The sequence below is a fragment of the Macrotis lagotis genome, chromosome 1, assembly GCF_037893015.1.
Source record: "Macrotis lagotis isolate mMagLag1 chromosome 1, bilby.v1.9.chrom.fasta, whole genome shotgun sequence".
NCBI classification, from domain to species: domain Eukaryota; kingdom Metazoa; phylum Chordata; class Mammalia; order Peramelemorphia; family Peramelidae; genus Macrotis; species Macrotis lagotis.
The window spans coordinates 229,174,680-229,191,995 of NC_133658.1; the positions used below are offsets into that span (position 1 = coordinate 229,174,680).

Below are 17,316 nucleotides of genomic sequence, written 5' to 3' on the forward strand. Positions count from 1 at the left end.
CACAAGCTCAGTATATATGACAGAAGGGTGATGACTGCCTATAAGCCAGTGCTGTCTCAATTCTGTCTCAGAGGCTCAAAAGCTAGAATGAAGGAAATTATGGAACTGCTTGGACCTCTCAGACTCTGGGCAATGCATTTTAAGAAGGTTGTTGCTGGAGAACATTCAGAGAAAGGTGACCAGGATATTGAGGAATCTTACTGTGTAGCAGTGGAGATGTTTCTGCCTATTTGACCCTGAGCAAGTCATGTAACTCAGTTTCCTTAAGTGTAACAGTGTATGGTTTAGACTAGAAGGACCTGGAGTCAGGAAGACCTGAGTTTGAATGAAGCTTCAGATACTATCTATGCTACCCTGGGTTTAACTTGGCACCTAATTTGGCTGCCTCAATTTCCTCATCCGCAAAATGGGGAAAATGATAGTACCTACGTCCTAGTGTTGTGAGGATCAGATGAGATAATATTTGCAAAGTACTTTGTGAGGATTAAAATACTATGTAAGTACAAAACTATTAATACAATTATTATTATTAAATATAAATTAAATTAAATTATTAAATTAAGTAATTAAATATAAATATTATATAATTATCAAATTCTGATTTCTGGTTCTATATCCATAATGCTATCTTGAGGTTGAACTTATTTATAAATAAGGAAATAGAGCATTTGATGTATATAATTTTCAGATTAAATTAAATTTAAAGTTCTATGAAAAAAGTTGTTAATTGCTAAAGATTTTGTTTTTCCATTATAGTATTTCTGAATATGTAGCTCCCTTACCATGAGCCCTCCCTTATAACAAAGAAATAAATAAAACAGAATTTATATGTGCCATTCTATTTATAACCATAGTTCTTTACTTCCTACCAAAAGGAGTCTTATCTCTGAGATTAAGATTAATTATTATGGTGCTAACTATGCCTACCTTTAGTATATAGTAAAGACGGCACTGCATCTAGAGACAGAGGACCTGAGTTTGAGGCTTGATTCTGTTATGTACTACTTCTGTGATGAGCCTGGATTCTTCAAGTCATTGGATCTTATTTAGTTGACTCATCTGGAAAATGAAGAGATTGGATGATACTCTCTAGGGCCTCTTTCTACTTTAAATCCTTGGATCCTATGGCTCTCATGCAGTTTTTCCACCTAGAATTGTAAGATCTTAGAGCTGGACCTCATGGAAGAGGGAGCTCAGAGGACATTTCACTTAAGCCAGTTATTTCTGCAGATTACTTCTGATAGTTTCTATGAAAAGTGATCACCCAGCTTCGGTGTGGACTGATGATAGAGTATTCACTATTTCTTGAAGAAACCTATTTTTATTTTTCTATTTTTGATGTTTAAGAAATTTTTTCTTTGTCTTAGGCACAAATCTACCTTCCTGTAATTTTTTACCTATTGATTTTAATTTTTCCCTCTAGAGCAGTAATCTCGAATTTATAGAAATGGTATCTACTAATCTATACATATAGGTACATACTGACTTAATTTTTAAATACATTGTTATCTGTGTTATTGAATTTTTATCCATTTTGTTAATTACTTTTTCAATTAGATTTTAATCTGGTTGAGAAAGAATTTATGAGTGTTAAGCTTTAGTGTGACCCCTGGACGTGTTTGACAACTCTTTGTAACTTCCTTTCTCTTGTTAATTCTTCAGATAAAAAGCTACCTTATTTTTGTAACTCTGCCCTTGTTTTTGGAACAAGCACTTTTATATCTTCTTTCTGTTCTGATGCTGGTCCTGGATTGTTTGGAGTAGATGGGCACAGCCTTAGATAAGACTCTGAATTCACCATATTAAGATAGAGCAAATTTCTGCTTTCTCCTTTTCTTCTTTTAAAAAAAAAATTATTGGTGACTTTTTAAAAAGCACCTGTCATTTCTTAATATTCCCTAAATGTTCTCCCACAATAAGCCCCCCAACTTCAACAAAGGAAAAAAAATCAAGAAAAACCAAATGCCCAAATAGATGGCTAAGGTGTTCAGCTAAATAGGATGTGAATCCATTAATCAACAAACTGCTCTGGTTCCCTGGATATACAAAAACAAAGTCAAATGACCCAAACTTCAGGGAATTTGTTTTATATTGAAAGATGAAATGTGATATCCAGGATAACTGAACCAATTTAAACTCCTTCCAATACTATGTTAGTTAGGGAGGAGGCTGTTGTGGGGCAATGACATTTTTTGTTGATCAGTTGTTTTTCATTTGTATCCTACTCTTAATGACCCCATTTGGGGTTTACTTGGCAAAGATATTGGGATAGTTTGCCATTTCCTTTTCCAGTTCATTTGACAGATGAGGAAAGTGAGGCAAACAGAGTTAAATGACTTGTCCAGGGTTAAACAGTTAGTAAGAGTCTGAGACCAGATTTGAACTCAGGAAGATGAGTCTTCCTGACTTTAAGCTTGTCACTCTATCCACTGTGCCACATAATTTTGTCCCTGCTTTGTGAAGATAATTGCAACTGAAGTAATTTGGGTAAATATGTAGAAACTCTGAGGAATAAGGTTGTTTCCTTGCAAATGCTACCTTCTAGGTAGGAATATGCTTCATGTCAGCAGATACTCAGGTCTGAACAGTCTAGTAGACTGTTCTTACCTGTAAGGTGAGGACCTGATCAATTCCAGGACTTCAGAACTGACCTGAACATGTTATGTCCCTGTCCCTTGCCTCCCAACCATTCTCCATCTTTCCACCTTTCTATGGCCAAATGGTTCTAGTTACAATCATTCTTAGTGTGACATTGTTTTTGGTTGCTCTATTTTTATGGTTATATCCTTATCTGGTAAAGAGTTCCAATTTGTTCATAATTCACCCCCTTGTTGCCCCCCACTCCTCTAGTCCCAGTTTTGTACCTAGACCTGAATAAAATATTTTGGGTATGTTCTGGACCCATCTTCTTATATCCACAGAATCCCAGAGCTGGAAGAAACCTTTGGAACTATCTAGTCTTGTGACTGCACAAGAACCCTTGTAAGTTATCTTTGATAAGTGGCAATTTAATTTTGCTTAATAATCTTTGGTGAAGTAGAAGTCACTACCCTATCCAAGGAGTTGAATTATATTTTTGCACATTTTAAATCCTTAAGGTTTTCCTAATATCTACCTTTTTAATTTCTATCCGTACTCTCAGTTTCCCTCTTTAAGGCCAAGAACAACAATGAGTTTAATCCTACTTCTGTACAATAGCCCTTCAAATTCTAGCAGACAGCTATCTTCAACTTTCCATCTCCTGCTTCTAGTCCATGCTGTTATTTTCCCAGTAGCCCTCAATGTATTATTGCATTTGCAGGTTCCTTCTTCTAATTTCAGGTGATAGTTCTCTCATTACCTTCTTGTGATCTGCAATGGCCCAAACTGTGTCTTGTGGTCTTTCCCCTGGTCTCATTTTTACCTAGTTGAGTTCTCTCTGGTGAACTTCCAGAGCTCCATCATTACTCTAGCTGCAAAAGCTATCTCAATCCCCAACTTGTTCTTATATGTATTGATATACTTGTTCTCCTTGGTAGTTTCATCCATTCAAGGTTGAGACTTTTCAGAAGAGACTTACTGGATAAGCTATAGATGGGTTCTGAAGCTTCCTTTTGCCTCTTTCTTTCCTATTTCCTATCAACAGTGACTCAGAGGCAATATGCTAATCACTTTACAAATATTATCTTATGTGATTCTGAGAACAGGGACCATATTTTGTATCTTCTTGCATTCCTTACCATGCCCAGTACATAAATAACTTGGTGAAAGTTTATGGACTGATTTTTTAAAAAATGTTTATTTAAAGACCTAATTTGTCTTACCTTATGGAGATAAGGATCACAGAACATTGGAAATATTGAAGAGGACAAATTTTACAGAGCACATGTCTTCAATACAAAATTAATGCAAGTCCAAGTCACCGTGGATTTGCTTCACAGCAAGTGCCTAGGTGCACCTGAGTCCTGGTTGTGCTGACTTTGATAATGACATAGAAACTGCCTCCTTCTTATTACTAAATATAGTAGTTTTGTCATAATCTGATTAATGTCTCCTGGATATTGATGTTTAAATTGCATTTAATTTTTTCATTACTTCCCTCATTTCTACCAACTCAACTTTCATACTAGCATATAACTCAGAAAGGAAAACCAACAATTTGTCTTGTGGATGCCGAAATCAGCCATCAAAGTATCAACTGACTGTGATATCCTTGAGATCAGGGACCTTCTTTGTATCTCAGGGACTTAATACAATGCTTGTTACAGTGTAGATTTTTAATAAATGTTTGTTGACTGACAAAGAAACTAAAGCCAACAGTGCTATACTGCACCTCTAGTACTTCATATCTGTTAAGAGGATTTTGTATTTCATCATTTGTTCTATAAGTCCAAGGTTTTTCAGTGCAGTTCATCTGAGCTTATCTGTTTTCATTGCTCTTTTCATATTTGCCATTGTGGTCATTATATGTATTGTTCTCTTGGTTTTTATTTCTTTGCTTTGTTTATACTCAGCAACTGATAGCACACTGGATATATACCTACTCCAAGAAGTCAATGATAGAAAGATCTCACATATAGAACCCATTTTTCATGGTAATTTGACAAAACTGGAAATAAAGCAATTTTATATCAGTTGGGGAATGGCTGAACATACTGTGGCATATGAATGTGAAGGAACAGTATTTACTTTACCATAAGAAATGACAGTACCACTACTCCATGAGGTGTTAATATGACATATAAAGTCCTACAGATAGTTGGAGATATAGGTCAGGAACTCAGGGGAGAGATTCTGGCTAGAGACAATTGCATTTGGTTGATACTGGAATCCCTGGGGCTGTTTCATATCACAGCAAAAGCACAGAATGCAACAGGAAACAAGGTCCAGATGAGAGATCCCCACACAGAGGGATCATGAACAAGTTGAACCATCAAAGGAGATGGAGAAAAAGCAATCAGGAGAACGATGTAATGCCTTGTAATCTGGGGAAAGTAAAAATGATCGAGAAGGTGTGGTCAACAGTGTTATCCCAGAAGAATAGGACTGAGAAAAAGTGAAAAAATCGTTGGTCACCATGGAGGGAGTGGTCCATTGTAGAGTGGTCTACTCAGGAACTGAAATGAATGTGTGAGAAGGAAGTTGAAGAAGTGAATGTAATTTGTTCTTTTTAGAAGTTTATCCATAAAGGGTAGGAGAGATTTAGGGTGATAGTTTGAAGATACGGCAGGATTAAAGGAAAGATTTTTTTTTTTTAGGGTAATAGAGGCTTGAATAAATGCTAATGCTAATGTTAATGCTAATAATAATAATAATAATAATGCTAATAATAATGCTAATAATAATAATAATAATATAGCTTACATTTATATAGTGCCAGGTATTTTGTTAAGCCCTTAATAAATATTATTTCATTAATCCTGAGGGCAGAGAGACCATATTCTGTGTCATCTTGAATCTCTTACCATTTCCAGCACATGGTCGGTAATGATGAAAATTTATTGACTGGTTTTTCTCTCATGGAAAAGGCTCAAGCACAGTGGTTTTGTAAAGACTTAACTTGGCCATCAGTCAGTGTCAGAAGTGAAATATTGTCCTTGGAGATAAGGACTGAGAAGCTTACAAAGGTACTTTCCTCTGTTTCTTTTCAGTATCAGCTTCAGAGAACTGAAGACCATTCTTCCTTTAGTAAACTTCAAAATTAGCAGTGCCAAGTTCCTGAAAGACAAATTCCTGGTAAGTGATAGAGCTGCCTTCCCTATTTGCTGAACTCCTGGTAAATGCTTTGCCTGGGGTGAGCCACCCACTCCGGCTCATAGAGAACTTGGTTCAGCAAAGCAAAGCAAAAGGCCTCTTTAGTTCTTGATTTATTATCTGTCTTTGCCCTGATATACCCCAGGAAACTTCAGAGTTGGGAAATTTCCTCTGAGGGCACAGTGATCACTGGACTGTTTTGACCTGAACTTCTTAAACAAGGGCCTGTTTCCCCATTTTCAGGCCTATTGTGGCCAGCATTCTGGACTTGATTCGATTTAGCCTTTGCAGAAACCTTTTGAAAGCAGTGAAATAGTGATAAAGGTATCTCTCTACCTGGGCAGCCATGAGAGCTGTGCAGCCAGTGAGACTGAAATCTCTCATCTAGTACTTCAAAGTGCCAGGGTCAGGGTGGATCTCAATGGGTCTTTATTTTTAGCAACATGAGCTCAGCCATGAAGTTTCTTTCATACTTATGTATGACCAAATGACCAAGTTGCCTCCTAACTGATCTCCCTGCACCCACTCTCCTTCCTCAAATCTGTCCTTTACTGTTGCCTGATATTCTTTTTTAGGTTTTTGCAAGGCAAATGGGGTTAAGTGGCTTGCCCAAGGCCACACAGCTAGGTGATTATTAAGTGTCTGAGACCAGATTTGAACCCAGCTACTCCTGACTCTAAGGCTGGTGCTTTATCCACTACGCCACCTAGCTGCCCCTGCCTGATATTCTTAAAGCACAGAATCTGCCCTTATCTTTCCTGTGCTCAACAAGTTCCCTAATGCTGATAGTATGAAATTCAAACTTCTCTCTTTCTGACATTTAAAACCCTTTTTAATTTGGCTTCACCTTCTCTTTCCAGGTGATTACATGATACTCATTCTACTGGCTAACTGTTGCTTCCCATCCAGGAGATTCCATTTTCCACATCCAGAATTTTGCCCTTTTTCCTCTGCCTGGAATAAGGCCCCCTCCCCTCTTTTGAAATCTCTATCTTCATTTGAGGTTTATCTCATATGCCACCTCCTATTAGAGGCCCTTCCTAATTTTGATTCTCTTCCTTCCATCAAAATTATTTTATATTTATTTTAAATATATTTTCTATTTATTTAACTGTGTTCATGTTGCCTCCTCATCCTAGAGGCATGTAAGGTCATTGTGGGTAAAATCAGTATCATTTGTCTTTGTATCCCCAGTACCTAGTATATAATAGATGTCTAATCAATACATAATAATTGAATTAAATCTGAGTTGATCAAATGACTCTAGTTATAATTGCCTTTCTCACTTAGGAAAGGTGTCCCCCATGATGTCTGTAGTCTTCTAAGTTTTGGGCTCTGGAGAAGCCAAGTAATGAGTATAACCCTCCTCAGATTCTTTCCCAGGAGAGGCTGGCAGCTTCTCTCCTGCTCATTAATGCTAAGGGCAGATCAGTAATGTGACTATAGTCACTGATACACTAACCCAAGCTTTGTTGTCAGGGTTCAGGGGAATTGGGTTTGAGCTGCGATCTGGACTGATGACTTCTATTGTTTTTCCTTCACAGGAAATAGGTGCCTACAAGGATGAACTCAGCTTTGAACAGTTCCACTTATTCTACAAAAAGTTGATGTTTGATCAGCAGAAATCGGTAAGAGTAGCCATTATTTGAACGAGCATATTACATTTCCCCTTAGTTCTCATTTTAAATCATCTGAGCTCTTTTTTCCCCCCTTTGTTTTTGTTTGAAGCCATGAATTGGGGAGGATTGGTCTGAGCTAGATACTGCTACAGAAAGAGGTTAAAAAAAACTATGTATAAATAAGATATATACAGGATAAATTGGAGAGTTATTCAAGTGTGGCTGAGGTCCTGGTAAATAAAAAAATGAGAATGATTTATCATTGTAAATCTGCAAAGCAAACCCTTAGGTGAAGCTGTTCTCTGTTCACATCCTTTGTTTTTAAGAGGACTCCTGGGTTCTCTTAAGTAGGTAAACAGTGTTCTCATATCTGTTGAACTTAATATGTTCCTCTTTTTTTTTTTTTTTGTTAAAGGATAGTGTAGGGACAAATTTGAGAATCACAGAGTTGGAAGGGTAACCTCAGTCCAACCAGGTTGTATTAACCTGGACCTGAGCAGAACTTTGCCTTACTACAATAGAGTCAAACTCAAATAGAAATGGAGGTCATTAAATCATACATAAGGATCTATACAAGCTGAATATTGACTTGTAGAAATCACTTATTAACATTATCTAATTCCATTATATTTTATTAAAGTTGTTAAATATTTCTAATTCATTTTAATCTTGTTTGGGTCAAATGCTAGAGTTTTGGGTGGCAATGGTCCATTTTTGCCCTACAATATCATGCCAAGTGATGTTTTTGATTGAAGACTTGCAGTGAAGGAGTACTTACTACTTCCTTTTTTGTTAAACATAATTTTTAAAATTATTTTTTAAATTTTATTTTTAATTTATGGAATAAAACATGCATTTCCATAGTAGTACAATAAAAAGATGATTGTACAAGAAACTGAAAATCCATTGTGCACAACTTAGTATTCCTTTTAAATATACAACAAAATTGTCATGTTTTCTCCACCCCCCCTTTTTCTGTCTTCCTCCTAGATAATCACTATTAGACTCATAGGTACATATATGTACAATTATTCTATACTCACTACTTTCTAAAACAGTCCATTTCACTTTTACATATTTCTAATGGTTAAACTATTCCCTTTATCCTCCACCCATTGACTCTCTGGGGTCAATCAAAACAAGTCTAAGGGAAGTCAGCCCTTCAAATATTTGCATATAGATATCATGGTATTAATTGCCTTCTAGTCCTAGGTCTATCTTCTTTAGTTTAAGCAGTCATGATTCTTTCAACTGATCTTCATACAGCATGGTCCTGGGTCCTTAATTTCACTATCCTGGCTACCCTCCTCTGTCTTTCCTAATATGTGTTGAGCAGGGAAGCCTAGTTCAAGTCCATGTAATTATAACTATAGAGGTTCTCTAGTGTGATTAATTTAGTGAGATGTACTGGAAGAAAAAGTATAGGCAATGAAAGTCTTCACATAATTCAAACACCAAAATGTAATAGAGAGTTTCATCCTTTTTTCCTTTTAAATCTCTAACCTCTATGTTTGTATTTCCCAGCCTCATTATGTCTGTCTCTCTTCCTATGGAATTACTAGCAAGCTAAGAAAGAGTATCCAAGAACTTCATTGACTCTGAGACCTGTTTTTGGTGGATGTTGAGGGTGAAAACTATCCTGAAACAACTGGATCAGTCATGATTTTTTTTTTTGGTAGGGCCTCTCAGATGAGTGGCTCAGAAGCATCAAACCCAATACATATTGATTTAAAGTTTGTTTGAATGTGTTGAGGATGGATACTAAGCTTCAGTTGAGTTTTGAAGAAGCCAGGGGAGAGAGATTTGTCTATGTAGTATTGGCTCTGCCTCTGGCTTGATTGAGCAGGTCTCCACAGTATGATTCAGGAATCTACACTTGCATTTCTGGGAGATATTTCCAGTCTGCTAAGATAGAACATAGCAATAAAATCCTCTATTTCAGAAGATTGGGAGAAAGGTCACAGTGGCTTAATGAAAAACTTGATAGAAGAGGGATTTTTTTTTTAGGTTTTTTGCGAGGCAATGCGGGTAAGTGGCTTGCCTAAGGCCACACAGATAGGTAATTATTAAGTGTCTGAGGTCATATTTGAACTCAGGTCCTCCTGATTCCAGGCTGGTGCTCTATCCACTGTGCCACCTAGCTGCCCCTGGAGAGGGCTTTTTAAAGAAATGTTTGATTACTTCCAAACAAGATTAAAGATCTGTACCTGTAAGTAAATAGAGGCAAAGCATGAAAAATATTACAATTTGCAATAAGCCCAAATTCTACAATATTGTGTTGTAGAAATTGGGGAAAAATAACTAACAGGTTATAATTGCCAGCTCCTCAGATTTTAGAAAACTGGAAGGAATTTAATTCTTTGAGCCTAAGAAATGACAAGTTTGCTGATAGTTTAGACTAGGTTCCTTGTATTTAGACCTGGAAAATCTTAGGAGAAAGAAGTCTTTGCTGTTGTAAATGCTTATTTAAGTGGGCTGTGAATTAATGACATCTCATTATCCCTTCCCAACAGTCCCAGAAGCAGATGCACACAGGGTTTCTGCTACTCTCTATGTAACTTATTCGCATCTGGAAGCTTCATTAACCCTTGAAGGGTTGGTTCCCTTAATACCTTTAAGGGTCTAGTGCCCAAATTAAAATAGTCTATTCTGATGTGTTTATTCAAGAAGAAGGTTATGCTTTGTGCCTTCTTTAATGAAGTAGAGAATAGTTTTCAGTTTGGTGACTGAGATCTCCCCCCACCCAATTATTTTTGGGAGCCTCCAGTTAGGTCTACCTTATTTCCAGAGTACAGCTTAGCCAGTGGGAAAGGCAGCTTTAATATAATGGAAGATTGCCGAGTTTGGAATGAGAAGACTTGGTTTGAATCCCAGCTCATTAGCTATATTGCTTTGAGCAAGCTACTTTACTTCTCTGGGACTCAGTTTCCTTATATGTAAAATGATGATGATGATGATGATGATGATGATGATGATGATGATGATAATAATAATGATGCATTCACTATTTCACAGGACTACAGTAAGGAAGCAGTTGGTGAAGTGTTACAGAAATGAGAGTTGCTATTATTATCATCATTAGTAATAATTATAGGATAGCAGATTTAGAACTATAGGAGACCTTGGAGGTTACCAAGGTCATATCTTTTATTTTATGGTTTTATTTTATGGTATTTTTACCACAGGAAGTCAGATACAATTGAAAATGTGTAAAGCATGTGCTATTAAGTTCTTGGGATACCAAAAATATTTATAAAAGGGCACTGCCGTCCTCTCATTTCCCCAGGCTCATAAGCTGGGTGTCATCCTTAATTACTCACTGTCCCCTGCTTCCACAATACAATAAATTGCTAAGGCCTGTTAATTTTATATTTGCAACATTTTTTGAATATACTCCTTCTCTCCTGATATTTCCATCTCACCACTTCAGGCCCTTATCACCTCACACTTGAACTATTGTAATAGTTTTCTGATAGGTCTTCTTGCCTCAAGTGTCTCCCCATTCTAATTCAACCTACATTCAACCAGCAAAGTGATTTTCCTAAAATGCAAGTCCTACTATGCTATTCTCCAACTCAGTAAATTCTAGTCATTTCCCATCACATGCAGGATTAAATTCAGATCATATTCTTGGCATCCAAAGTCCTTCCTAATTTAGTCCACTCTTCCCCCACCCAGAACCCCTTTTCCCATCATGTACTCTTTGATCCAGAGACATTGGCCTCTTGGCTATTCCATGAAAAGACACTATAATATAACTCCATTTCTGACAGTTCCTCATACCTTGAATACTTTCACTCCTCCTGTTGGCTTCCTTGGTCTCCTAGTTCAACTAAAATCCTATCTTCTACAAGAAGCCTTTTCCAACCCCTCTTAATTCTAGTACTTTCCCTCTTTTAATTATTTCCTATTTATCCTGTATATAGTTTGTTTATTGTTTATTTTGCATATAGTTTGCTTGTTGTCTCCCTGTTAGATTGTAAGCTCCTTGAGGGCAGGGATTGTGTTTTTGTATCCCCTGGCATCTAACATAATTCCTGACAATAGGAGGTATTTAATAAATGTTTCTTAACCGATTAAGTTTGGATCATTTAAAAGACCATACTATAGTTTGGTTTTAGCATTGCTTCATGGATTTTGACATTGAATTAGATATATGCTTCTGAAGAATAGTCTTCATTTGGTTTGATGTAGAACATATTTATGGGTGTCAAAACTCCATATTTTCTTAATGAATCAAGCTCTAAATCAAACTGATTTAAAACAATGATGTTTTCTTTTTTAGAGCATTGTTTAATTCTCCTGCTTTGGTCTTAGATCCTGATAGGGGCAGGGGCAGGAGGGGAGAAAGTTATCTGAAAAGGCAAAGGAATTGGTCTACTATCTGTTCCTTTGAATTGTATTTGTTTATACCTTTGTTTCTGGCATGAATTTTTCCTTTCCTAATCTAAGAGAAAAATAGATATCACTTTCTTTGTTTCTCCCCCAAAGCACCAAACATTAATTTTGGAGAAGCAGGGGTGTGGGGGACGTAGAGGTAGTTAGAATTGGGGTTGGGTGTGGAAGTGGTGGTGGGGGGTGGATGGGTGGAGGGTAGAGATAGGACTTGGGGAGGGAGGTGTTAAATTCTCACTGCAGGCACTTAGAATTTGTTGGTTTGATTGGATTCCAATAGGAACAGCTGGGTTTTATTCATCCTTGTTCCCTTGTGGAACATGAGTTAATCTAATGTATCAAAATCATATGTCTTTAGGTTGTGAAAAGACAGGAAGGACAGTTGGCAGAAGTTTATCGTCTCTTCAGTTTTAAAGTTAGGAATTACCCAGTTAAAATATTTAGAAATCAATAAGAATGTTCATATTCATTGACCAAAATCTTTTTTAATGCAGCGTTTACTTTTCCTCTTCTTTCTCTTATTTTTCAGATTCTTGATGAGTTCAAAAAAGATTCGTCTGTGTTTATTCTGGGGTGAGGCTTCTCTCTAACCTTTGTTCAGGTCTGTCAGGTTTACAGCTATGCTGGGTATGCCTCTTCCCCCTTCTGCCCCCCCTCCCATCTACCCTGCTGAGCCTCTTCTCCCTTCATTAGGATGTTCTCACATGAGGAAGGTAAAGACCCCAGGGTGAGCTATGGCCATTTATATAATGATAGAAAGTGACTGCTAGCCCCTCCTTTTCATCAGAGGGACTGATTATGTTATTAGTGAGGATGGACACAGCTCTTCTATGGAAAGAGGAATGTTTCCAAGTACTGTTCATGCTCCAAGGAAATTTTTAATCAATTGGAACTGGTAGGTATGCCCAGGAGTGGATGTCTTTGGCACTTGTAATTTAAAAACTCTCCATCATAATGAATATGTCAGTTTATCAACTCAAAATAATTGGTTACAAAATTAACTGATAAAGAAAGTAAATCTTTTGGATAATAAATATTGTAATTAGAAGGAAGAAAATAAAAATTTTGTGCTAAATTTTTACAAATATTATTTCATTTGAATCTTACAACAATCCTGGGAGGTAAGTATTCTTATTTCCATTTTGCAGATGAGGAAACTGAGTTAGGCAGAGGTTTAGTGATTTACTGGGGGAGGGAGGTCACACAGAATTAAGTGTCTGAGACCAAATTTGAATTCTAGTCTTCCTACAACTCTATCCATAGCACCTCTGTTGAACTTAGTTTTTTAATAAAAGGGAAAAAAAGGGAGGCATTGGCAAATTCTATCTTCCATCAGTATTAAAACAGAAAAGACTCTCCCCCTATTCAAAGCTTAAGGAAAATTGTTCATTTACAGCTTTCTCCTCATTTTCTCAGAATATTCATTCCAATAATGTCAGATTTTTGTTGTATAAATGGTATTCAGGTCTAGCCTTGTTTCTGTGAAATCTGCACCCAAGAGACCTTCTTCATTTAACTGGCAGTTGTATGCATTCACACCCAGTGATGAGATTGGGTTATAACTCATTGGTCTGAGTAGCAATTTTCTCTCTTGGCAAATGAAAGGTTTGTATTTTTGATATGTAGAAAGAATAGTTCCTCTAAGCCACCTGCTCCCTAGGCAGGAAGTTAACTTTCAGACTTGGCTTGGACAGTTTTCTCATTAAGATCTTAAGTCCCTACTTAATGGCACCTAGGTTATTGATCTCTGTGAGAAAGGGTATATCTTTAAATATCATGTCTCTTTTTTTCTCTGCTGGTAGAAATACAGATCGGCCAGATGCATCTGCTGTTCACCTGCATGACTTTCAGAGGTTTCTGCTGCATGAACAACAGGTAAGAAGAGTTAAAAAAAGGAACTGGCCCCTGAATGAGCTTGGGATCAGGGATCACATAATCAAATCACATTTGCAAAGGGAATTTCATAAATGAGAAGTTGTATTGGGTTAAAATGAATTAGGGCACAGTGGAAAGAACCAAGAACTGGAAGCCAGAGGGTTGATACAGCTCCTATGTGGTCTTGGGCAGATATCTCATCAGTCTTACCTTGCTGAATGGCAGTTAACTCAGTTTGTCTTTGATTGACCCCTATCACCTTTCTAATGGAGGCTATTTTTGAACCTTCTGTTTCTACCATGTCTACCTCTTTCTCCTCTATCACAGGATCTCATCTACTACTTTATGGAGAAGGTTGTTAGTCATGAACTCCCTCCTATCCCATTTTCCAGTACCTCAAAAGCTTGTTTCTACCTGTCATCCATCCTTTGGTGCCAGTCTCACAGGAGAAAGTAACCCTTGTTTTGAACAAAGTTAAACTCTATTTTGTGCTCTTGATCCTGTCCTTTCTTACCTTCTCAGAGAATTTGCTTTATCTCTTATTTTCCTTCATCATTAGTCTCTCCCTTTATAACAGTTCTCTTTTGCTTATAAACATGTTCACATCTCCTTTTATTTTTTAATTTAATTTATTTCTTCCCCAATTATATGTAAAACTAATTTTTTAATATTTGTTTTTTAAAATTTAAATTCTAAACTTTTCCCCTTCCTTCCTTCTCTCCTCCCTTATTGAGAAGGCATGCAATTTCATATAGGTTTTAGATGTTCAGTCATGCAAAACATGTTCCCATATTAGGTTCTGAAAGAAAACACAGACCAAAAGAAAGTGAGAAATAGTATTCATAGTGAATATTATTTCAGACTTCATCACTTCTTTCTCTGGAGGTGCATAATATTTTTCATCAAAAGTCCTTTGAAATTGTCTTAGATTATTTTATTATTAAGAATAACTAACACTTCACTGCCATGCAAAAACCAAAAAAATAGGTCAATCAAGAATAACTAAGTCATTCACAGTTGATCTTATAAAATTACCATTACTGTGTACAATGTTCTGGTTCTGCTCAGTTCATTTAAGTCTTCTCAGGTTTTCTGAAAGCATCCTTCTCATCATTTCTTATAGTATAGTTGTCTTTCATCACCATCATATACCACAACTTGTACAGCCATTCCCCAATTAATGTACCTCCTTTCAATTTCCAAATGTGTACATATAGGTCTATTTCCTTTTTGTTTTTTTTAATCTCTTTAGGATACAGACCTATAGTGGTATTCCTGAGTCAAAGGTATAAATGGTTTTTCCTTTGGTCATAGATCTAAATAGCTCTGCAGAATGTTGAATCAAATTCACAACTCCACCAAGAAATTTTTAGTGTCTCAGTTTTTCCACATCCCGGTTAACAATTGTCATTTTCTTATTCTATCATATTAGCCAACATGATAGATGTTGGGTAATACCTCAGAGTTATTTTTATTTACATTTCTCCATTCAATAGTGATGCAAAACATTTTTTCTTATGACTATAGGTAACTTTGATTACTTTGTCTGAAAATGGCCTCTTTGTATCTTTTGATCATTTGTCAATTGGGGAATGACTTTTTTAAAAAATAAATTTAACTCAGTTCTCTATTTATTTGAGAAATGAGACTATTAAGAAGAGAAACTTGTAAATTTTTTTCATAGTTATGATTAATAACTGTTTCCTTCCATCCTATTTCCCACTTTTTATTTTACTCTTTCTTGTCTTTCACTGTGTTCCCCTTCAAAAGTGTATTGCTTCTAACTACTGTCTCCCTGAATATACTCTCCCTTCTCTCAGTGCCATTTCCTCCCCTCCTTTTCTATCCTCTTCTACTTTCCTTGAATATGTGTATGTCATTGAAACAATTCCAATGAGAATAACTACCAAAAAGTGATTTCTGCTTCTTTGAACTCATATCTCCCTGAGCAGTCTTAGGTATCTATTGTTGTGTGTGTGTGTGTGTGTGTGTGTGTGTGTGTGTGTATTATGCTGACTGGTGTACAAGTCTTGACTTCACCCCAGTTAGATTTCAAATTCCTTTAAAGGGAAGAACCTTGACATTTTTTTCCTTATCCTTTTTATATACCCAGGACTCAGCATGGAAACCTGTATTTAGTAGGTGCAGAATAAATATTTAATGAATTGATTTGAACATGTGAGGTTAGGGAAGGAACCTTGGAGATTTTCTGTTTCAGCTTCTTTGGGTTTCAGTCTCCTCCTATGAAAAAGAAGGAAGCTGGGTTAAATGGTCACCAAAGTTCTCTTAGTGCTAGCATTTGCTGACTCTGATGTTTAATTTTTTCTCAACTATTTACCTTATAGGATTGTTGTGAGGAAAATGTTGTGAAACTCTGGGAATACCCCCCCCCCCATATCCAGCTCTTTTCAATAAGAAACCAACATTCTAATAGGAGAGACAGCATGTATATATAAATCTATCTGTACCAGACACATACAAAGTATATGGAAGGTAACTGTAGGACTTAGATTGTTGTTTGTCCTTCAATCTTGAAGAGAACCATCACATGCAACTAAATTTGATTTGAGTGAGGATATGCTGTGCAAAGTCACCAGCCTCATTTTCTTCTAGAGCCATTTAGGATTAGGGGCCAGATATTAGACAGATAGTAGGATTAGGACAACTGGAGGTGGCCCTTGGATGCAGAGGGAGACCTTGCATTTTTTTAAGCTAGGGTCTTTAGCAGCTCTCAGTTTGACTGAGGCAATGCCCATTGAGTGATTAAGGTTGGTTAGAAAGAACTGAAGCAAATAGTGGCCCCTTGTGCATAGTCAAGAAGACAGAGAAGAAGTTAGGTAGGGTTATTGGGAAAGTCCCCTATAGAAGGCAGCTTTTGTACTGGCTCTTGAAGAAGCCTGGGATTCTAAGATATGTGATCCTGGACATGTTACCTAACCTCTCTGAGACTAATTTGTAGGGTTATTGGTGATCTACTTTGGTAGAGAGAGTTACATAGATCTGTAGAATCACAGAATATGAGAACTGATAGGGATATCAATTACCACCTAATCCCATACATGAAAGGAATCCTGATGGTAATATGCCCAAGTGGTTATGAAACCTCTTCTTGAAGACTTCTTAGGAGAAGCAACCTAGTAGAATGAAATCACAGGTTCTGTCTAACAGTATCCATGCATATCACGGAGGTCAAAATAAGCATGAGATTTTGAGTCAGAAGACTGATTTCAGTGGGACTTTGGGCAGGTCAGTGAATATCAGTGTCCCATCTGTAACTGAGGTGTTAGATTTGATGGACCTCTCTAAAGGCAAGGAACTAGTCTTGATGGATGCATCAAGGTAAGTCACATCTAAATGTCACAGCCTGGCTGGCTTTGCTCAGGTAATTATTTGTCTTGTGACTACTACCTAGTCACTTAACCTTCTGGGTCTCAGTTTCCACACCTTGGAACTGGAGATTTAAAATAAACACAGAGGTTACTTTATATGTATTTTGTGAGGATTAAATGAGATGATACTTGTAAGTGCTATAGAAATGTTAGTTGTTACTACCATTATTACTGTTATTCTAGATCTAAATTCTACAAGCTAGTTTATAAGCATTCTTGGTTGTGCTTACCTAGTGCCATCTTGTGGCAGAAAATACCACATCAGATTAAAAAAAAAGAGAAATGTTTCCTAGTTTTAGAGAGCC

At 36.7% G+C, this 17,316-nt stretch overlaps 1 protein-coding gene across 3 annotated transcripts in view; it reads left to right on the top strand.

The window, feature by feature from the left end:
• PLCG2 (phospholipase C gamma 2) overlaps window positions 1–17,316 on the top strand; it is a 182,617-nt gene that overhangs the window by 88,631 nt on the left and 76,670 nt on the right. For all 3 annotated transcript variants that reach the window (XM_074209748.1, XM_074209746.1, XM_074209747.1), the window contains exons 6-9: window positions 5,631–5,715; window positions 7,278–7,361; window positions 12,277–12,320; window positions 13,550–13,622. In XM_074209748.1, the coding sequence (XP_074065849.1) occupies window positions 5,631–5,715; window positions 7,278–7,361; window positions 12,277–12,320; window positions 13,550–13,622 (286 nt within the window). The remainder of the gene's footprint in view (window positions 1–5,630; window positions 5,716–7,277; window positions 7,362–12,276; window positions 12,321–13,549; window positions 13,623–17,316) is intronic.